Source organism: Amblyomma maculatum, chromosome 2 (genome assembly GCF_055883805.1).
Source record: "Amblyomma maculatum isolate TAMU_Amacu chromosome 2, ASM5588380v1, whole genome shotgun sequence".
NCBI lineage: Eukaryota > Metazoa > Arthropoda > Arachnida > Ixodida > Ixodidae > Amblyomma > Amblyomma maculatum.
The window spans coordinates 79462347-79479419 of NC_139345.1; the positions used below are offsets into that span (position 1 = coordinate 79462347).

General features: G+C 50.7%; 1 protein-coding gene across 3 annotated transcripts in view; it reads left to right on the forward strand.

Moving 5' to 3' along the window:
- The first annotated feature begins 15063 nt into the window (after positions 1 to 15063).
- LOC146199081 (sorting nexin-13-like) overlaps positions 15064 to 17073 on the forward strand; it is an 86254-nt gene continuing 84244 nt past the window's right edge. For all 3 annotated transcript variants that reach the window (XR_014705041.1, XM_084594557.1, XM_084594558.1), the window contains exons 1-2: positions 15064 to 15223; positions 16231 to 16343. Coding sequence is in view for 2 of the 3 variants with exons in the window: in XM_084594557.1 (XP_084450683.1) it covers positions 16231 to 16343 (113 nt within the window). In the remaining variant the exon portion in view is untranslated. The remainder of the gene's footprint in view (positions 15224 to 16230; positions 16344 to 17073) is intronic.

Genomic DNA, 17073 nt, shown 5'->3' on the forward strand with positions numbered 1-17073 from the left:
ACGCATTGAAAACGTTTTCGTTTTGTTAAATACTACAAAAAGCTCATTGAATCCATATGTGAAGAGGATGAAAAATGGGTCTTGTTTAAACAGGCCAGTCCTTCTCTGTTCTTAGGGTAGCATTATGCTTAGAGTGATAAGGTTGAAATGCAGTATTTTCATGTACATTTGGTGACGTGGCTAGATAAAAGAAACTTCCTCGTGTATCTACGGATGACTTGTGGTTTTATTATTTCATTTTTATGTTGTAACAAGCTCTCCACTCGAATTTACTGCAGTAATATAGAGATTGTTTAAGGTATTAATTGTTTGTTTTGATCAACAGTAGTGCTGAGGAAGCAAAAGCCGATAATTTATCACGATTCTAGCTTACTCATGTATTTCAGTTTCATGGTCAGAACTAAAGACAATGCTGGATATGTAAATGTTTTTCTTTTTCCTGAATGCTTGATAAAAATCATTCACGTCAATGTGAATCATCACAAAGGAATAGTGGCCGCACAGCGTATCCATAGGTAGACATACCGTCTCAATCTATAACTTCCACCTCCTCTTCTAATTGTGCAGCATCGTCCATGGGAACGGCGCTCGAATTTTCACTACTGTCCCCATTCTTGTGTGTTGTCAAAGCCTCTGCGTGTGCGCAGAACTGGTACGACTTTGCGGGAACGCCTCTTTCACCTGGAATCAGATAGAGAGATTCAGGCTACAACCTCAAAAAACACTGAAACAAGGCCTTAACGAAGTTTGGGCATTACCTCAGAAAAGCGCAGAGCAGCTGCACATCACGTGCACTTTAAAGCCACGCTTGTTGCATAGCACACAAGTCTGAGACGTAGCTAAGGCAGGGCTTCACGGAGCCCGGAAAAAAAAAAAAGAAGAAAACATTCCCTATCACAACCGTTACTGAAGTGCTGTTTTTAGGGACGCGTCGCATTGAATCTGCGCCGCATGTCTTGGAAAATTTGGAAAATATCAGCATTCAAACAAAAAGACCAGCACAGCTGTACGGACTGTGTCAAATTTCGCGGCATGAATGAACACGAGAACACCACTGCCGTGAGACACATTTTAAACAAAAACTTAAGCAGGGTCACAGTTGATTCAGCTTGGACATTCCGCTACTGAGCAAAATGTCTAAGCACTCACTGACACAAAGATCGAGGAAACGAAAGTTTGAGCAATGGCTGATTTACTTACGCCGCCGCTTTGTCGATCCCGGGAGCGATCGCCTTGCATCGTTAGGACGCACGGTAATGTTGACGGATGGTACAGCGTCTGGCAATAGTTTTGTTCTTGTACACTAATAATTAAAAAACAAAAAGACTAGTTGACAAACAGTCCGTAAAAGTGTCACTACACGTACGGCTCACCTAGTATCTTGTACACCGGCTACACAGTCTTCCTTTTTAAAGTGCTTACTGCACACTAGTGGCAATGCCGACGGTTGCTTCCCCATTCTTAACTTTATGAATCAAACTTCCTTCATTTTGAACAACTTTGTATAAAGTGGAAGCTTACACCGGCTTTCTTCTGTGATTTTCACTGCGCACTGAGCAATAAGTCACCATCAAGATTATTCGCGAGCGAAAACGAACGAAAGGAGCCGGCATCGGCCGGGAGGAGCAGCAGCCCGGCTGGCGGTTGGTTGGTTGTACAACTTTTATTTCCATCGGAAACGGGGAGTCGTGCGCCCGCGGATTAGAGGCTGGCAGGTAGCCCTTGGCTTCTTGCGGCCTCTTCCGCCAGATGGACGGTGCGGTGCTGGATCGCAGGGTCCGCGCTTCGCAGCAGGGTATCCCAGGCTTCTCTACTTGTAATATTTTGCCCTATCCCTGGAGATTGTGGGCACTCCCAAATTATGTGGTCGAGGGTCCCTCTCGCCCCACAGTGTTTGCAGACATCATTGTCCCTAAAGTCTGGTAGCGCGTGAAACGCCCAGACCGGGTTCATGAACGTATTAGTTTGTAGCCGCCTCCACGCGACAGCTTCTCTATTATTTAGCCTAACATCTGGCGGGGGTACCAGTCTACGTCCCAATTTATAATGGTCGATGATTTCCCCATAATTTTGCAGACGCTCGTCGTATGCCCAGTGTTCGGGGGGCTCGACGGCTACCCGGAAGTAGAGAGCTCGGGCTAGCTCGTGAGCCGCCTCGTTACCAGGGACGGCAGCGTGAGCGGGTGTCCAAATTAACTGAATTTTCCTATTTATTGTTCTTTGGGTGAGGATTTTGGCCGCCTCCGGCGATATCCTCCCCTTCCCAAAATTTTGAATGGCAGTTTTGCTGTCGCTAATTATGAACTTGGCTTCTGTTCCTACGCAAGCTAGCGCTATCGCAACTTCCTCCGCAGTCTCTATGTTGCGGCCTCTGATGGCTGCCGCGGATACCGGTGCCCCTCGGCCATCGACTACCGAAGCTACCGCCGCACCTGTTCTGCCACTTGCCGCATCAACATAGACTACATCCTTTGTTCCCATGTTCTTGAACCGTCGCTCTAGAGCTTCAGCTCGTTTGGCCCTTCTTTCGACATTAAATTCTGGATGCATATTCCTAGGGAAGGGCGGGACTACCAAGGCATTCCTGATTTCACTATTAATTGTGACTTTTTTTTGAACTCCCCTGTCTGGGTTGAGGCTTACTTTTGCAAGGATTACCCTGCCCGTCTCGGTCGTGCTTAGTCTCTCTAATTGGGAGACTCGCACTGCCTCCGCCAATTCTGCCCACGTGTTATGCACCCCGAGTTCGAGCAGTCGTTCGCTCGAGGTACCCATGGGCAGTCCTAGCGCCTTCTTAACGCATCTTCGAATCAGGCAGTCTAACTTCTCTTTTTCGCCGGCCTTGATGTCCAGGTAGGGCGTGGCGTAACTGATTCTGCTTATTACGTATGCCTGGATTAGTTTTAGTAAATTTCTCTCCTTGAGGCCTCTTCCTTTAGTGGCGACCCTCCTCAAGAGCCCGAGGGTTTGCATCGCGTAACTTTCTAATTTTTTCAGGACCTCTCCGTTGTGACCGTGGGATTGAATGACCATCCCCAAAATCCTGATCTGATCTACTTTTGGCACCGGTTTGCCCTCCACCTGAATATGAAACTCCCCGCTATTCTTGCAGCGGAGGTACTTTGGGTTATAAACGAACAACTCAGATTTATAAGTCCCCTTTTAGCCGCGTAATCGACAATGATGTCGGTCGCTGCTTGCAGGCGTTCCTCCGTACTCGCATCGCTCCCCTGGTTAATCCAGAGGTTAATATCGTCCGCATACATGCTAAAATTTAGCCCCTTGATTTGGTTAAGTTTACCCGGGAGGCCTCTCATTGCCACGTTGAATAGAAAAGGCGATAGCACTGAGCCCTGCGGTGTGCCTTTGCTTCCTAACTCTATCGTAGGAGATTCTAAATTTTGAAATATCATGCAGGCTTTTCTGCCCGATAAGAAGTCTTTTATGTAGTTGTACGTTCTCTCCCCTACTCCGAGCACTTCGAGCCCTTCGAGAATAGCCTCGTGCGTGACATTGTCGAAGGCCTTGGTGAGGTCTAGGCCCAGGATCACTTTGGCGTCTCTCGATCGCGAGTCTATGATATCATGCTTTAGTCGGAGCATTACGTCCTGCGTGCACAAGTGTGGTCGGAAACCGACCATTTCATGCGGCCACAGGTTGTTTTGCTCCATGAAGCACGTTAATCTCGTCTGTATTACGTGCTCCAGCAACTTCCCTACGCATGAGGTTAGGGAAATTGGTCTCAAATTTTCCAATTGCGGGGGTTTTCCCGGTTTGGGTATTAGTATTATGTTTGCCGTTTTCCACTGATCTGGCAACTGGCTCGTTTCCCAAACTTTTCCAATGAATTCCGTTAGTAGACTAATAGAGTCATCGTCTAGATTCCTTAGCATTTTATTGGTGATCCCATCGGGGCCCGGGGCTGATTTAGTTTTTAGTCTTACAATTTCCGCCCTTACCTCTGCCTCCGTGATGGGGGCGTCAAGAGCCTCATTGGGCGTGCCACCGTAGCTCGGGAGTGGGGAACGCTGGTTGTCTGCAACGTACGTTTTTACTAACTTATTCATAAACGCCGCATCGTCACCTTCAAAGGTGTGCCTGAGTTTTGTCAATCTTATTCCCGATTGAGTTTTTGAATTTGTTGGGTCCAGCAGATGCCGGAGCATGCCCCACGTTTTGGAGAGATTCATGCCTCCCTCCATTTCGTGCATCTGCTGAGCCAGTTTTGTTCGCACAATTTGATCGCGTAGCTTTCAATTTCCTTGTTATGCCTCGCGATTCGTCTTCTAAGATTCTTGTTCCACTTTTGTTTCTTCAGCCTGCGTTCCATGCTTTGTTTAGCGTCCCACATGTGGAGCAGTCGGCTATCTGCTATACCAGGAGCGTCGTCTCCTACCAGCGTCTTTGTCGCCTCACCAACGTGGCGTTTGAGTGCCTCCGTCCATTCCTCAATGTTCTCAATTCGTTCTAATTGCGCGGTTGCCCTGATTTCTCTAAATTGATCCCATTCTGTAACGGCCGGTTGGCACGCCCTGCGCGTCTTGACGCCCTCTTTGAGGACCGTAACGATAATGAAATGGTCACTGCCAAAATTTTGCTCAGAATTTTGCCAGTCTAAACCCTGTAAGTTTTTTGAAAATGTCAGGTCTGGGGATGTGTCCGCACATACGCTGTTACCCGTCCTCGTTGGATGATCGGGATCCGTATGGAGGGTGAGACCTAGCTCGTGCGTGTCCTCCCATAGCTGCCTACCTTTGGTGTCCTGTAAAGCATAGCCCCATTCTTGATGTCTGGCGTTAAAGTCACCAACAATCAGCAAGGGATTATTCCCGGCCGCCTTGATGGCTTTGCGCATAAGGGCCCTAAATCTAATTTTCTTTTGCTTGGGTGAGCTATAAAGGTTAAGAAGGAATAGACTGGGATCCTTCTTTCGTCCCGTTAATATCTCGAGAAATACGTTCTCGATATCTCTCGAATTCAAATCGTGTTCTATCACCGCTACATTGCGCTTGACATAGGTCGCCACCGTCGATTTCACGCCTCTATCGCTGTTGAACACCTGGTATCCCATTAGTTTGGCTCCCTTCCCTGTTTCCTGAAGGGCGATTGCGAGGGGGGTCTCAGTTATGAGTGGAAGGTACTGCTGCAGTAGCGCTCTCTTGCGCTGGAAGCCGCGACAGTTCCACTGCCAAATTTGGTTTTCATTTACGCGCCTGGCCATTTTGCAGCTGGGTTAGCGTTTGCTTGACATTCTGCTGCCACGTGTTGACGGCTACGAGTTCAGTTCGAACTCTTTGCACTTCCCCTGCAAGTGCCTGTACCTGGCTCTGAATTTGGTTCATGAATTGGGTCATTTGGCTCATGAATGAATTCAATTTTTCGTCAAGCCTATTTTCGAGGGCTTGGAACGGGTCGGTTTCATTAATTTTGCGCTTCACCGGGGGCGGGCGAGACGCCTCAGTCGCCATTTGCTCATCCCCTTTCGCCGGTGGCGCCGCTTGTGGCGGGGCGACTGGCTGAGCAGGTGGCAGCTGCTTCGCGGGAGTGGGAGGCCCTTGCTTTTCCGCATGCTGTTTCGAATTTTGATTTTGCGTTAGCTTTTTAATCACCCCCTTAAGCTCCTCAATTTCTTTTTTAAGAATTTCGACTTCCTCGCCTTTCTTATCTTTCCTAGGTTTAGCCTGGGAGGCCCCGCTGTTGAAGCTTACATTTTTCTGGTCTCCGCTGGCGTTCCGCTTGGTCCATGGGTTGGCCGCGTCCCTCGAACTCGACCGTCTCCTGGACCCAGACCTGGAGCGTCCCATGGAGCGAGAACTGGAGCGCCCTCGCTGCTGCGGTGGCGTCTCGTTAGCGGTGGATTCCAACCTTGGGAAGGAGTCTTCTCTAACGCGGAAGTCTCCTCCTCCTTCTTGCTTGGCTTTCGGTCGCCCTCTGTTGTCGTCGTGCGCTGGCTTATCCTTGACTTTTCGCTCCCATTGCTTCTTCTTCACCTCGTACGGAGTCCTGAACATTTCCTTACATATTCGGTCACCAAGCAGGTGGCCCTTGCCGCATAGCTGGCATTTTGTCTCGCATTGGTGACCTTGCGGTGGCCTCTCCATTCCGCAGCTTCTGCACTTGAGGTTGCTCGGGTCCGGACAGACGTCCTCCCTGTGACCGAGTCTTCCGCAGGCATTGCAAACCTCATATTTTTTGCGGTAAAGTTGACACCGCTGCGCCATCGGAGTCAGGCGAACCCATCGTGGTACTTCTCTCTCTTCAAAGAGAATTAGTACAGTTCTGGAATTTTTGCCGAGTCTCCGCACACCCAAAACTGGCGGGTTGCCGTGGATTCTCAGCCTCTCCATGATGATCTCGTCAGTATAAGTAAGTGGCACGTCATGTACCACGCCCTTGCCGCAATCTTCCGGCGTCGCCACGTAGGCAGTCAATTCAATCTTCTCCCCCTCGAACACGAGGTGGGTTAGGCTCGCGTAGCGTCTCTTCCTTTCGGCGCTTGTAGTTGCCACGAGGATCGAGTGCTGCTTAATATTCGTCGAGATGACGTCCTCCCCGGCCTCGCCTGGGTGGATACCAGCTGCCACGATTATTGCGTCAGCCAAGATTGCGTTACCAAACTTGAGCAGACGCACGAGGCCGCCACGTGGCCTCAAAATGATTTTCTCGGCGCCATCGGGTAGGCGAGCATGCTGCTTTTCCACCGATTTCGCAGCCATTTTTCTTCCAGCATTCTTCTCAGCAGCTCGCTGCTTCTCAACTTGTTGCACGGTCTTCTCGAGCGGCACATATTTCTTCTTCTTGGTGGTATACCATTGGCCAGGCACTTGAAATTCCTCCGGATCTACCGGCGTTCCTTCGACAATTTCCATTTCTTTAAGCTTTAGTCAGCTTCACGAGGCTAGGGGTGGGTCCCCGACGGGGCCGCCGCGATCCCAGGGCGCCGCGAGACGCTAGGCCACGTTAGGCCTAGCTTCAGCACGTAGTCCACCGAACAAAGTCCTAAAAAATCGGAAACAAAGTCCCACCTCGGATAAACTGGTATTCCTGTGGTCCTCTTGATGCGTTCCGTCGATTCGACACAAAATTCAAAAACGCCGAGCCGATGAATTCCGCTAATGAAGTCCGCTAATTCGAAAATGACGCACCTTTGATAAAAGTCAGGTATCGGATGATGGCGGATACCTTCACGAACACGGTGGTATTAAAAACTTCTCGATCCAAACTAATTAGCACTGCGAAAGCGGGAATTAGCGACGGAGCTAATATGAGTACGTCTGTCCTCCATGACGATCGCAGCGCCTCCCCCACGAGTCATATGCTTATATTAGCCCCGAGAGCGAACACTGGCGCCGCTGCGATCGCCGCAGTCTGACGTCACGGTAAGGACTCCGCCAGCCGGGCCGATGAATTGCCCAAAATAACCGAAATTGGCGGAGCCCATGAAAGGCACGTCCGCTCCTCGACCACCTGGACACCAATCTCCCGGCGCTGTTCGAGTCCGGCCATGTGTCCTCGACCACCTGGACACCAATCTCCCGGCGCTGTTCGAGTCCGGCCATGTGACGACACATGGCCGGACTCGAACAGCGCCGGGAGATTGGTGTCCAGGTGGTCGAGGAGCGGACGTGCCTTTCATGGGCTCCGCCAATTTCGGTTATTTTGGGCAATTCATCGGCCCGGCTGGCGGAGTCCTTGCCGTGACGTCAGACTGCGGCGATCGCAGCGGCGCCAGTGTTCGCTCTCGGGGCTAATATAAGCATATGACTCGTGGGGGAGGCGCTGCGATCGTCATGGAGGACAGACGTACTCATATTAGCTCCGTCGCTAATTCCCGCTTTCGCAGTGCTAATTAGTTTGGATCGAGAAGTTTTTAATACCACCGTGTTCGTGAAGGTATCCGCCATCATCCGATACCTGACTTTTATCAAAGGTGCGTCATTTTCGAATTAGCGGACTTCCTGATTCAGCGCCAAGAGGAGACGCTAGGCCGAAGCGAACCCAGGGCTCGCTAGGCCTAGCCGGCCGCACTTCAGCCACGACATGGAGGATTCCGCCGTCACTTCGGTGCATAACATCCAGATTTCCCCGATGAGCGTACAAGTAGCAGGAGAAGAAATTACCCCCGAGGAATTTCAACGCTCGCCCGGATGGCTGCACATCAGCGGGCACAGGAGCCGACCACGCCTGCAAGGAACGCCGAGTGAGTCTACTTCTCAACCTGATACACCGAGCTCCCAGAAAAACCCTAAATTCATCAAGAGCGTTAGGGCCGCAGTTATTCGGGCGGCTCGCATGCCCGCCATGCCAGCAGAAGAAATTAAGATCGTCGTGTGTCCCCGCGGAGGGCTCGATATTTACAAGGCAGGAGCTGCATGCGTCACTACTGCCATCATGGTGGCAGCAGGAATTGAGGTGCCACATCGAGCTGAGGATACAGCGTGTCCCAATGCGCAACAGAACATAATGGTGATCAGCACTCCGAGCGAAGAGCGGGCGGAAAAGTATGCTCGAATTCAAGCTATTAATGTCCAAGGCAACACGTACCAAGTCAGTGCTTATGGAACGGCCGCCCACGACACAGTCAAGGGCGTGATCAGGGGCATATCACTCAAAGACAGCGAAGCTGAAATAATGCAGCAGGTCGTAACCAAGTACAACCCCCTCGCCGCGGGTGCGAAGCGTATCGGAAATACGACGACAGTCTCCGTAGTGTTCAATGGTATCAAGGTTCCTAAGTATGTGCGATACGGATCCACGCTGTACCCGTGCAGACTCTACAAGAAGCAAATAGAAGTTTGCAAGGTATGCGGCAAAATCGGCCACAGGCGCGACGTGTGTCCTACACCAAACGCACGTGTGTGCCTTGCATGCGGTGCTTCTAATCCAAGAGAGGGCCACACATGTGTCCCCAAATGCAAGCTCTGCGGTGAGCAACACCCCACCGGGGACCGCGTCTGCAAAGCCAAATACAAAGTTCCATACGTCGTGCGGCGACGGAGATGGGAACGCCGTAACGCCGAAGAACATCACAAGCAAGCACTCGACTCAAGCTCGTTTCCACGCCTCGGACGCTCTCACTCGCGCAGTGCTTCCCGTAACGGATCCCGAAGAGCGTCGCGCAGCGCGTCGCGTGACCGTGACTCATCTCACAGGAACAAACGCGACGCTAAGCGTTCGCGCTCCCGTGACAGAATCAGTTGGGCGGACGCAGCAAAGGGCGAAGTTAAAAGCAGCAACGCAAGCTCTAACAGCGCCACTACTGGCCGAAGCACACAGAGCAGCTGGCAGGAATGGACTAACAAGCCCCTACTACAAGGAACTCGAACAACTCCGTGTCGCCAACGCGACTCTGTTGGAAACCACGCGCCGGCTTACCCAAGAGCTAGCCGACGTCAAGAAAGAACTACAAGCACAGCGATTTCAGCCAACCATTGGCCCAGCTCAGTCACCCGAGGCACTTACACCCTCCGTTATCCCCGAGAACACCGACACGCCATCCCATCAAGGTGGTACACAATCAATGGACATATCACAAGACGAGCCCGAAGGGGAGAAAACCACTGACCCAACCCCCAAGAAACGAGCGCGCACCTCATCACGACAACATAAGGACCTAACCCAATTGGAAACTCAGCTCGAAACCAAAATTGAAGCGCTCACCAACACCTATGCCGACACGGCTGCCGTCACTGACCAACGCCTGGCGCGGCTGGAGGAACTAATCACCACGTCCTACGGAACCATACAGGAGCGCTTCGACTTCATTGAACAAACCCTCAAGCCCATAGTATGCAGCCCCATCTTTGCTGCGCAATTCGCAAACCACCCATATCTCCAAAAACAGACGCAAGCCTCAACTCCATCACAACCATGTCCCAGCCCCAAGCCACAATAGGATCGCTACCGGGCCTTACGGTCTGGCAGTGGAACTGCCACAGTTACAACAACAAGTGAGCAGGGCTGCAACAACACATCACCACGGTAACCAAGAAACCTGACATCATTATGCTGCAAGAAACGGTGACGGCGAACCCAACCCTCGCTGGGTATCGCGCTCACGTTAGCCCAGCGGAGGGACGATGCGTATGCACATTCGTCCGCAAAGGGCTCACGTTCATTGAACATCAGCTCAGACACGGCCGCAGCAGGGTGGAATACACCTTCACCGAAATCATTCCAAGCAAACAACGGGAAAACAGCCTGTTCATAGCTAACATATACAGTAATCCCAAGCACCAAACACAGAAATTCAAGACCCTGCTACACACAGCCAGCACCCAAGCCAAAGGCAACACTTTGCTGATTGGAGGAGACTTCAACGCCTCCCATCGAGCGTGGGGTTACGTGAAAGACACGGCAAAGGGACGGGACCTACTACAGGATACCCTGGACCACGACTGCACCCTGATCACGGATCCCAATCATCCTACTCGAATCGGCAATTCCGTAGCACGAGACACCACACCAGACCTTACATTCATCAAGAACGACCACACTGGCAAAGTAACATGGCGCAACACCGGCGTTGACCTGGGCAGTGACCACTACATCCTCGAAATCACGATTCCCAATCAATTCCGGGGCAACACCATTACACACAAATGGACGGATTGGGACGGTTTCCGTAAGGGACGACCAACCACACCGCAAGACATCACAGACATTGAAACCTGGTCGGCAGAGCTCCGCGATGCAGTGCACTCGGCCACCAAGACCATTGAAACGGACGAGGACATCATAGCTATGGACAGTCGTCTGGCCTATCTCATCGAGGCCAAACGTTCGATACAGGCGCGCTGGAAGCGGCAACGGCTGAATCGCAAATTGAGAAAGAAGGTGGCCGACTTAAACAGGGCCATTCAACATCACTGCGAGATCCTGTGCCGGCAGCAGTGGAACGAAGTCTGCAACCGAGCTGACGGGCAACTACATCGTGGTTGCACATGGAATCTATTTCGGCACCTCCTAAACGAAACTAAGTCCAAGTCACACCAGCGCGATCGCCTGGCCTGCCTCATACACACCGCCACACAACAACAAGGAAAAGACGTCGTTATCAAGGCCCTGGAAGCCAAGTATCTGCCACACACGCCAACGGAAACCCACCCGCCATACGGGGGGCTGCCGAACGCGTGGCTCGACCGAGACATTACCATGTCAGAGGTACGGGCAGCGCTGCACGAGCTCAACGCCCGCTCAGCAGCCGGCCCTGATCTTATTACCAACAAGATGCCACGCAACCTCGACTATGCATCGATCGAGGCCCTAACCCGCTACTATAACGAATGCTGGCGTTCGGGCAAGCTCCCCCGACAGTGGAAAACGGCAAGAACAATCCTAATCCCGAAACCGGGCAAGCCATCGGATATCCGCAACTTGCGTCCCATCTCGCTCACGTCCTGCGGGGGCAAGGTGCTTGAGCACGTGCTTTCCAACCGGTGGCAGGAGTACCTGGAAAAGGAAAACCTATATCCGGATAAGATGATCGGCTTCAGGCGCAGACTCAGCACACAAGACGCCATGCTACAACTCAAACAAGAAATAATCGACAACAAGACACAAGACAGCAAAGTAATTCTGGGACTTGATTTACAAAGCGCATTCGACAAAGTCAAACACTCAGCCATATTAGCACAAGTATCGAGACTCAACATGGGGGTAGCGAGCTACAATTACATCCAAGACTTTTTGACTAACCGCACGGTGGAACTGCACGCCGGAGACCTTAAGTTCCCCGAACACAAGCTCGGAAGCACGGGTACCCCGCAAGGTTCAGTCATCTCGCCGCTGCTCTCCAACCTTGTCATGATCGGGGTAGCGAGGGCAGTAGAGGGGACTGGCGTCCGGCATACGATCTACGCCGACGACATTACCCTATGGGCGGCAGGTGGCACCGACGCCAGCATTGAGCAGCAGCTCCAAGAGGCTGTTACTGCCATCGAGCAACACCTTAACGGCACAGGCCTAGTGTGCTCGCCCGCCAAATCCGAGCTGTTCGTCCTCACACCATTACAACGGGGACGGAAACGCGCTCCCCCTCGGGAGTGCGATCACATAAAGATCGTGGCTGCATCGGGGCAGCGCATCCCCGAAGTTCCCAAGATCAGGGTCCTGGGCCTGCTACTAAACAAGAACGGCCGCAGCGACGAGACCATCAACAAGATTACCACCAAGGCAATGGACGCTATCCGGCTCATACATCGAGTCTCGACACGATGGGCAGGCATGCGTGAAGACAGTCTTCTGCGCCTCGTCCAGTCGTTCGTGATCAGTCACATCGCCTACGTTGCGGCCTACCTCAACTGGCAGGCCGCTGACCGAACAAAGATAAACACGCTGATCAGACGGGTTTACAAGACGGCGCTGGGATTAATGGGGACCACGAGTACGGCTCGGTTCCTGCAGCTCGGCGTCCATAACACCTTAGAAGAAATAGCCGAGGCGCAGCTCACGGCGCAAATGGAGCGCCTCTCTACCACCAAGACAGGCCGCAGTATACTGACGTTCCTGGGTTACAATCCCCGAGCTCCCAGTCGGCAATCGTGCGAGATCAGCGATGAGGCGCGGGCCCACATCCACGTGGACCCCATCCCGAAAAACATGCACCCCGAGTACAACCAAGAACGGCGGCAGGCGCGGGCCAAAGTCCTCGTTGAGCAACACGCCTAGGACCCGCACGCCCGGTTCGTGGACGCTGCGGAATACAAGCGAGAAGGATTCGTGGCGGTGGCCGTTGCGGCGGCTACCGGCATCAAAACAACGGCAGCGAGCGTGCGGTGCACGGACGCCACAGACGCCGAGGAGGTTGCCATCGCTCTGGCGATCTCGGAGGCCGAGTGTCGTACCGTGCTCAGCGACTCGAGGAACGCTGTGCGCAACTTTGCCAAGGGGCCAGTGTGCGCGCAGGCGGCCGCCATCATCAGTAAGCTCCAGCTTCAAGACCGCGGCAACACTATCCGCATCAAGTGGTTCCCGGCGCACGCGGGAGATTGTGCATCCTCACCGAATCACAACGAGACGGCCCATTCGGCGGCGCGAGCGCTTACCTTCCGCGCCCCCGAGAAGGACCGTTCCGAATGGTGGTTCGAAACAAAAGACCGAATGACCAGTTACAATGAAGTGACAAAATTTTACCGCCTAGCTCGACGGACAGTGCCGCCGCCTCACCCGGCACTTAGTCGGGAGGAGGCGGTCATCCTAAGGCAAATGCAAACCGGGTCACTCCTAGCCCCGGCAATGACGTCCTCCACCCAGACATCTACACGAGTGATATGTGCAGTGTATGTCAAGTGGGTCCGGCGGACCAATGGCACATCATGTGGGACTGTGCCAGGTTCCCGACCGAAGCTGCATCCAGGACATACCCGCCGGAACTTCAAAGTGCTGTGCAGAATACAGACAAGGACATGCAACTATGGGCCGTCCAGCAGGCCCGGGGTGAGCTCGAAAAGCACAAGCCTCACAACCCACCACAAACGGGCCAAATGAGGTAGTGCAGAGTAGGGCTTAACCCCGGGTAGACGCTTGGCCAGCGTCACGACGCTTTAACCCGTCGTTTGCCGGCTCCCTAATAAAGTTATACATACATACATACATACATACATACATACATACATACATACATACATACATACATACATACATACATACATACATACATACATACATACATACATACATACATACATACATACATACATACATACATACATACATACATACATACATACATACATACATACATACATACATACATACATACATACGACTCGTGAAATGCAAAATGGCAAATGCAAAGTTTTCAGTTCAGTTCAGTTCAGGCGTTCAGCCGTGTCCGACTCTTCGTGACCCTATGGACCATGTCACGCCACGGTTTCCGGTCTCTCACTATCTTCTTAACATCACATAGCTTCATCTGCAATGCCTCGAGAATGCCATCTAACCATCGCGTTCGCTGCCTACCCCTTCTCCGGCGACCCTCAACCTTTCCCAACATCAAATCTTTCTCCAGCGACTCCTCTCTTCTCATCAGATGACCAAAGTAGCTGAGCTTTAACTTTAGAATTTGACCCTCCAATGAGCAGTCAGGGTTTATGGTCGACAATATCGACTGATTTGATCTTCTGGCAGTCCAAGGAACTCTTAAGAGTCTTCGCCAGCACCACAATTCAAACGCGTCAATTCTTCGGCGGTCAGCCTTTTTCACAGTCCAACTCTCGCATCCATACATCACAACTGGAAAGACCATAGCACGGGTTATACGGATGGATCTTGGTTGGCAGACTAATGTCTCTGCTCTTTAATAGGCGGTCAAGGCTAACCATTGCTCTCTTTCCCAGAAGCAGGCGTCTCCTAATTTCATGGCTGCAGTCTCCTTCCGAGGTAATCTTGGCGCCCAAGAAAGTTTTGCCTCAATACAAAACCAGGAACTTGTGTACAAAGAGTTGGAAGCACTTCTCTTCTTTAAAAAAAATATTGCAGATGCGAGTTAATTGGAGCAGGAGGTACTTCTGTGGTAAACTTTAGATCTGCTGAGTTTTGCTGGACCAACAAAAAATTGACACTCGGAGAGGTGCTTGTTTTATATTGGTAACTTTGTACAGTAAAAACATGTCCCGCATCGCGCCGTAAATACGCGTCATTAGGTGGTACTGCACAACTAAAAGACCGAACTCAATTTTCCCGCGCAAAATAAATCCTGCATACAGCTTCGCTATTTAGTGCAAACTCGGAGAGGTGCTTGTTTTATATTGGTAACTTTGTACAGTAAAAACGTCCCGCATCGCGCCGTAAATACGCGTCATTAGGTGGTACTGCACAACTAAAAGACCGAACTCAATTTTCCCGCGCAAAATAAATCCTGCATACAGCTTCGCTATTTAGTGCAAAGTGAATTCAGGTGCTCTGGCAGCGTCGAAAACGAACCACTAATTTAATCGAATATATGGCTGGAAAAGTGCAGACCGAAGTGCCCAAGTCAGAACCGGGCCACTAACGGTAAAATCACGCGAGTTTCAGCAGTTACTGAGGTGTCCGCATGATGGCGACACGAGCGTCAAGGGCGCCACTTCACGGGGAATTTGCACACTCGTCAACCCAACATGGCTGACCTTGTGTGGTGGTGCGTTCCGCATCGGCCGTCAACTATGACGTTTTTCCTGTAGGTTCACCGGGAAGAAAACAATCTCATGAGTTTTGGAACGTAGATTGAGCGACGTTAAATGTAAGTGAGCCCATAGACTTTGCGCTGATTTTGCTGATTGCATGGAAGCCCTTGTTTAGCGCAGTCGTGCCCGGCCTCCGCTTGTATGGTTTATTACGTAGCTTTTTACTGCCCCACGGCGAATTATGTATCTCACTTTCTGCAGAAGTTTGGCTGAATTAAGAAACAAATAGAGCAGTTTCTGACGTTTAGTTAACGCAAGGCCCTTAACGCTACGAATTGCTTTAATATTTCATTGAAGTCATCCTTACGATATGTTCATTGGAGCGCCTTGATTTTGCTCGAAGATTACAAGCATATTGTACTGTAGTTTATTGTCAGCAGTCATTGTGATCGTAACAGTCATTCAGGTGGCACACATTAACAAATGCGACATAGCGAACGGAGCGACTGTCACTGAGTCATGTGTGTTAGCAGTGCGCGCTTTTGTTTCTATTTCCCGCCCCCTCTTGCGTGGTGTAATGATTGCTTCGGCGCCTAATTGCAGGAAGGCGTGAAAACCTTTCAGCGATAACTTTCAATCGTATCTTTCGTTGCCTGTCTTCTCCACACCTGCTTATCTGTCGTGTGGTGCTTTTAATGTGTCCGGGTCGACTTGCTTGTGCAATAGATATCATCTCCGCCCGTCTTTGGTGCGTCACAGTTATGATGTCTTAATGAGCTTCGCATGCAAAGAATACCTGTCATCATCAAGGGCCGCTTTCCGTCGCCGTGCCGAGCATCGTCTTGCTTCCTTGTCAACAACTCACGGCGATGAGTACCTAGAATTTGTGGTCGCAATTACGTGCATTTCTTTTTCGGTGTCATTAAATTTTTGCGCTGCTGTTTCCAAAAAGCATTCGTGCGCAGCATTTTCTTTCGTGCCAGCCGCAGTCGAGCAGTGATTAAATTGACATTGAGTCCAGCTTTAACATGTTTCACGCTCTACTTTGTGAGCTGTCGGCTACAAGGCCGAGCTTTTCAAAGTATGCCATCAGTATTCAGTGTTTAATGTGTTTGCTTTTCAGATGTCGCTGGGAACCTTAGCGTGGGTTGGGCTGGCTTTAGTTCTTTTCTGGTCATCGTTTGGCTTCTGGGCCTGCCTTTTACTCCCACTCTGCATTTTTGTTACAATTTTAGGGTGAGTAACTGTCCTAGACGTGCTCTCTTGGAATGCCTGTTGAGGAAATCTCTTCACATTGTTTTGAGATTGCATAGTTGTTGCAGAACCAACAGTATGTGCCATGTTGTCTATCCTCAAACACAGCCCTTTTGCACTTCTTAGCTTTGGTTTTCAGTAACACAACTATAAAATGAAAACATCTTTAAAGGGAACAAATAAAGCATCCCCTTTTGCCAGCATGTGGGAAAAGGAAAAGTATTGGTTGTGTGGAACAAAATTCTCAGCAGTTCCTTGAGATGTTGTTCAGCAGGCAGCTCAACTGTAAAGATAAATACCCAGCTGCTCATGAAACTGTCGTCATGTTTGGCAGTTTTGTTTGCTTTCTTGTGTGCCATTGAGAATAGTTTTGTGTCCGCAATTAAGGCATTTTATGCTACTAAATATTTTGCTACAGACATTTATTGTGGCCATCAGGTTTCATAGCACCACCTCAAGTGATGTCTGAAGAAGTTCCACATAGTCTGTAAAAAAACCTCCTAGCTGAAGGACAAGAAAGTAACTAGATTTTTAGCATAACTAGTCATACCTGCTCTTGTACTGTGGCATATTTATTTTCTATGTGCCATTTATGATATTGTTGTCAAGATATCCAGAAGGTTTCCTCTGCTTCAAGTCATAGAACCTTGTCAGGGTGAACTAGTTGGGGCTGGAGTGTTTCCATTTTCACTGGCAGTTTTAACTAGGAACA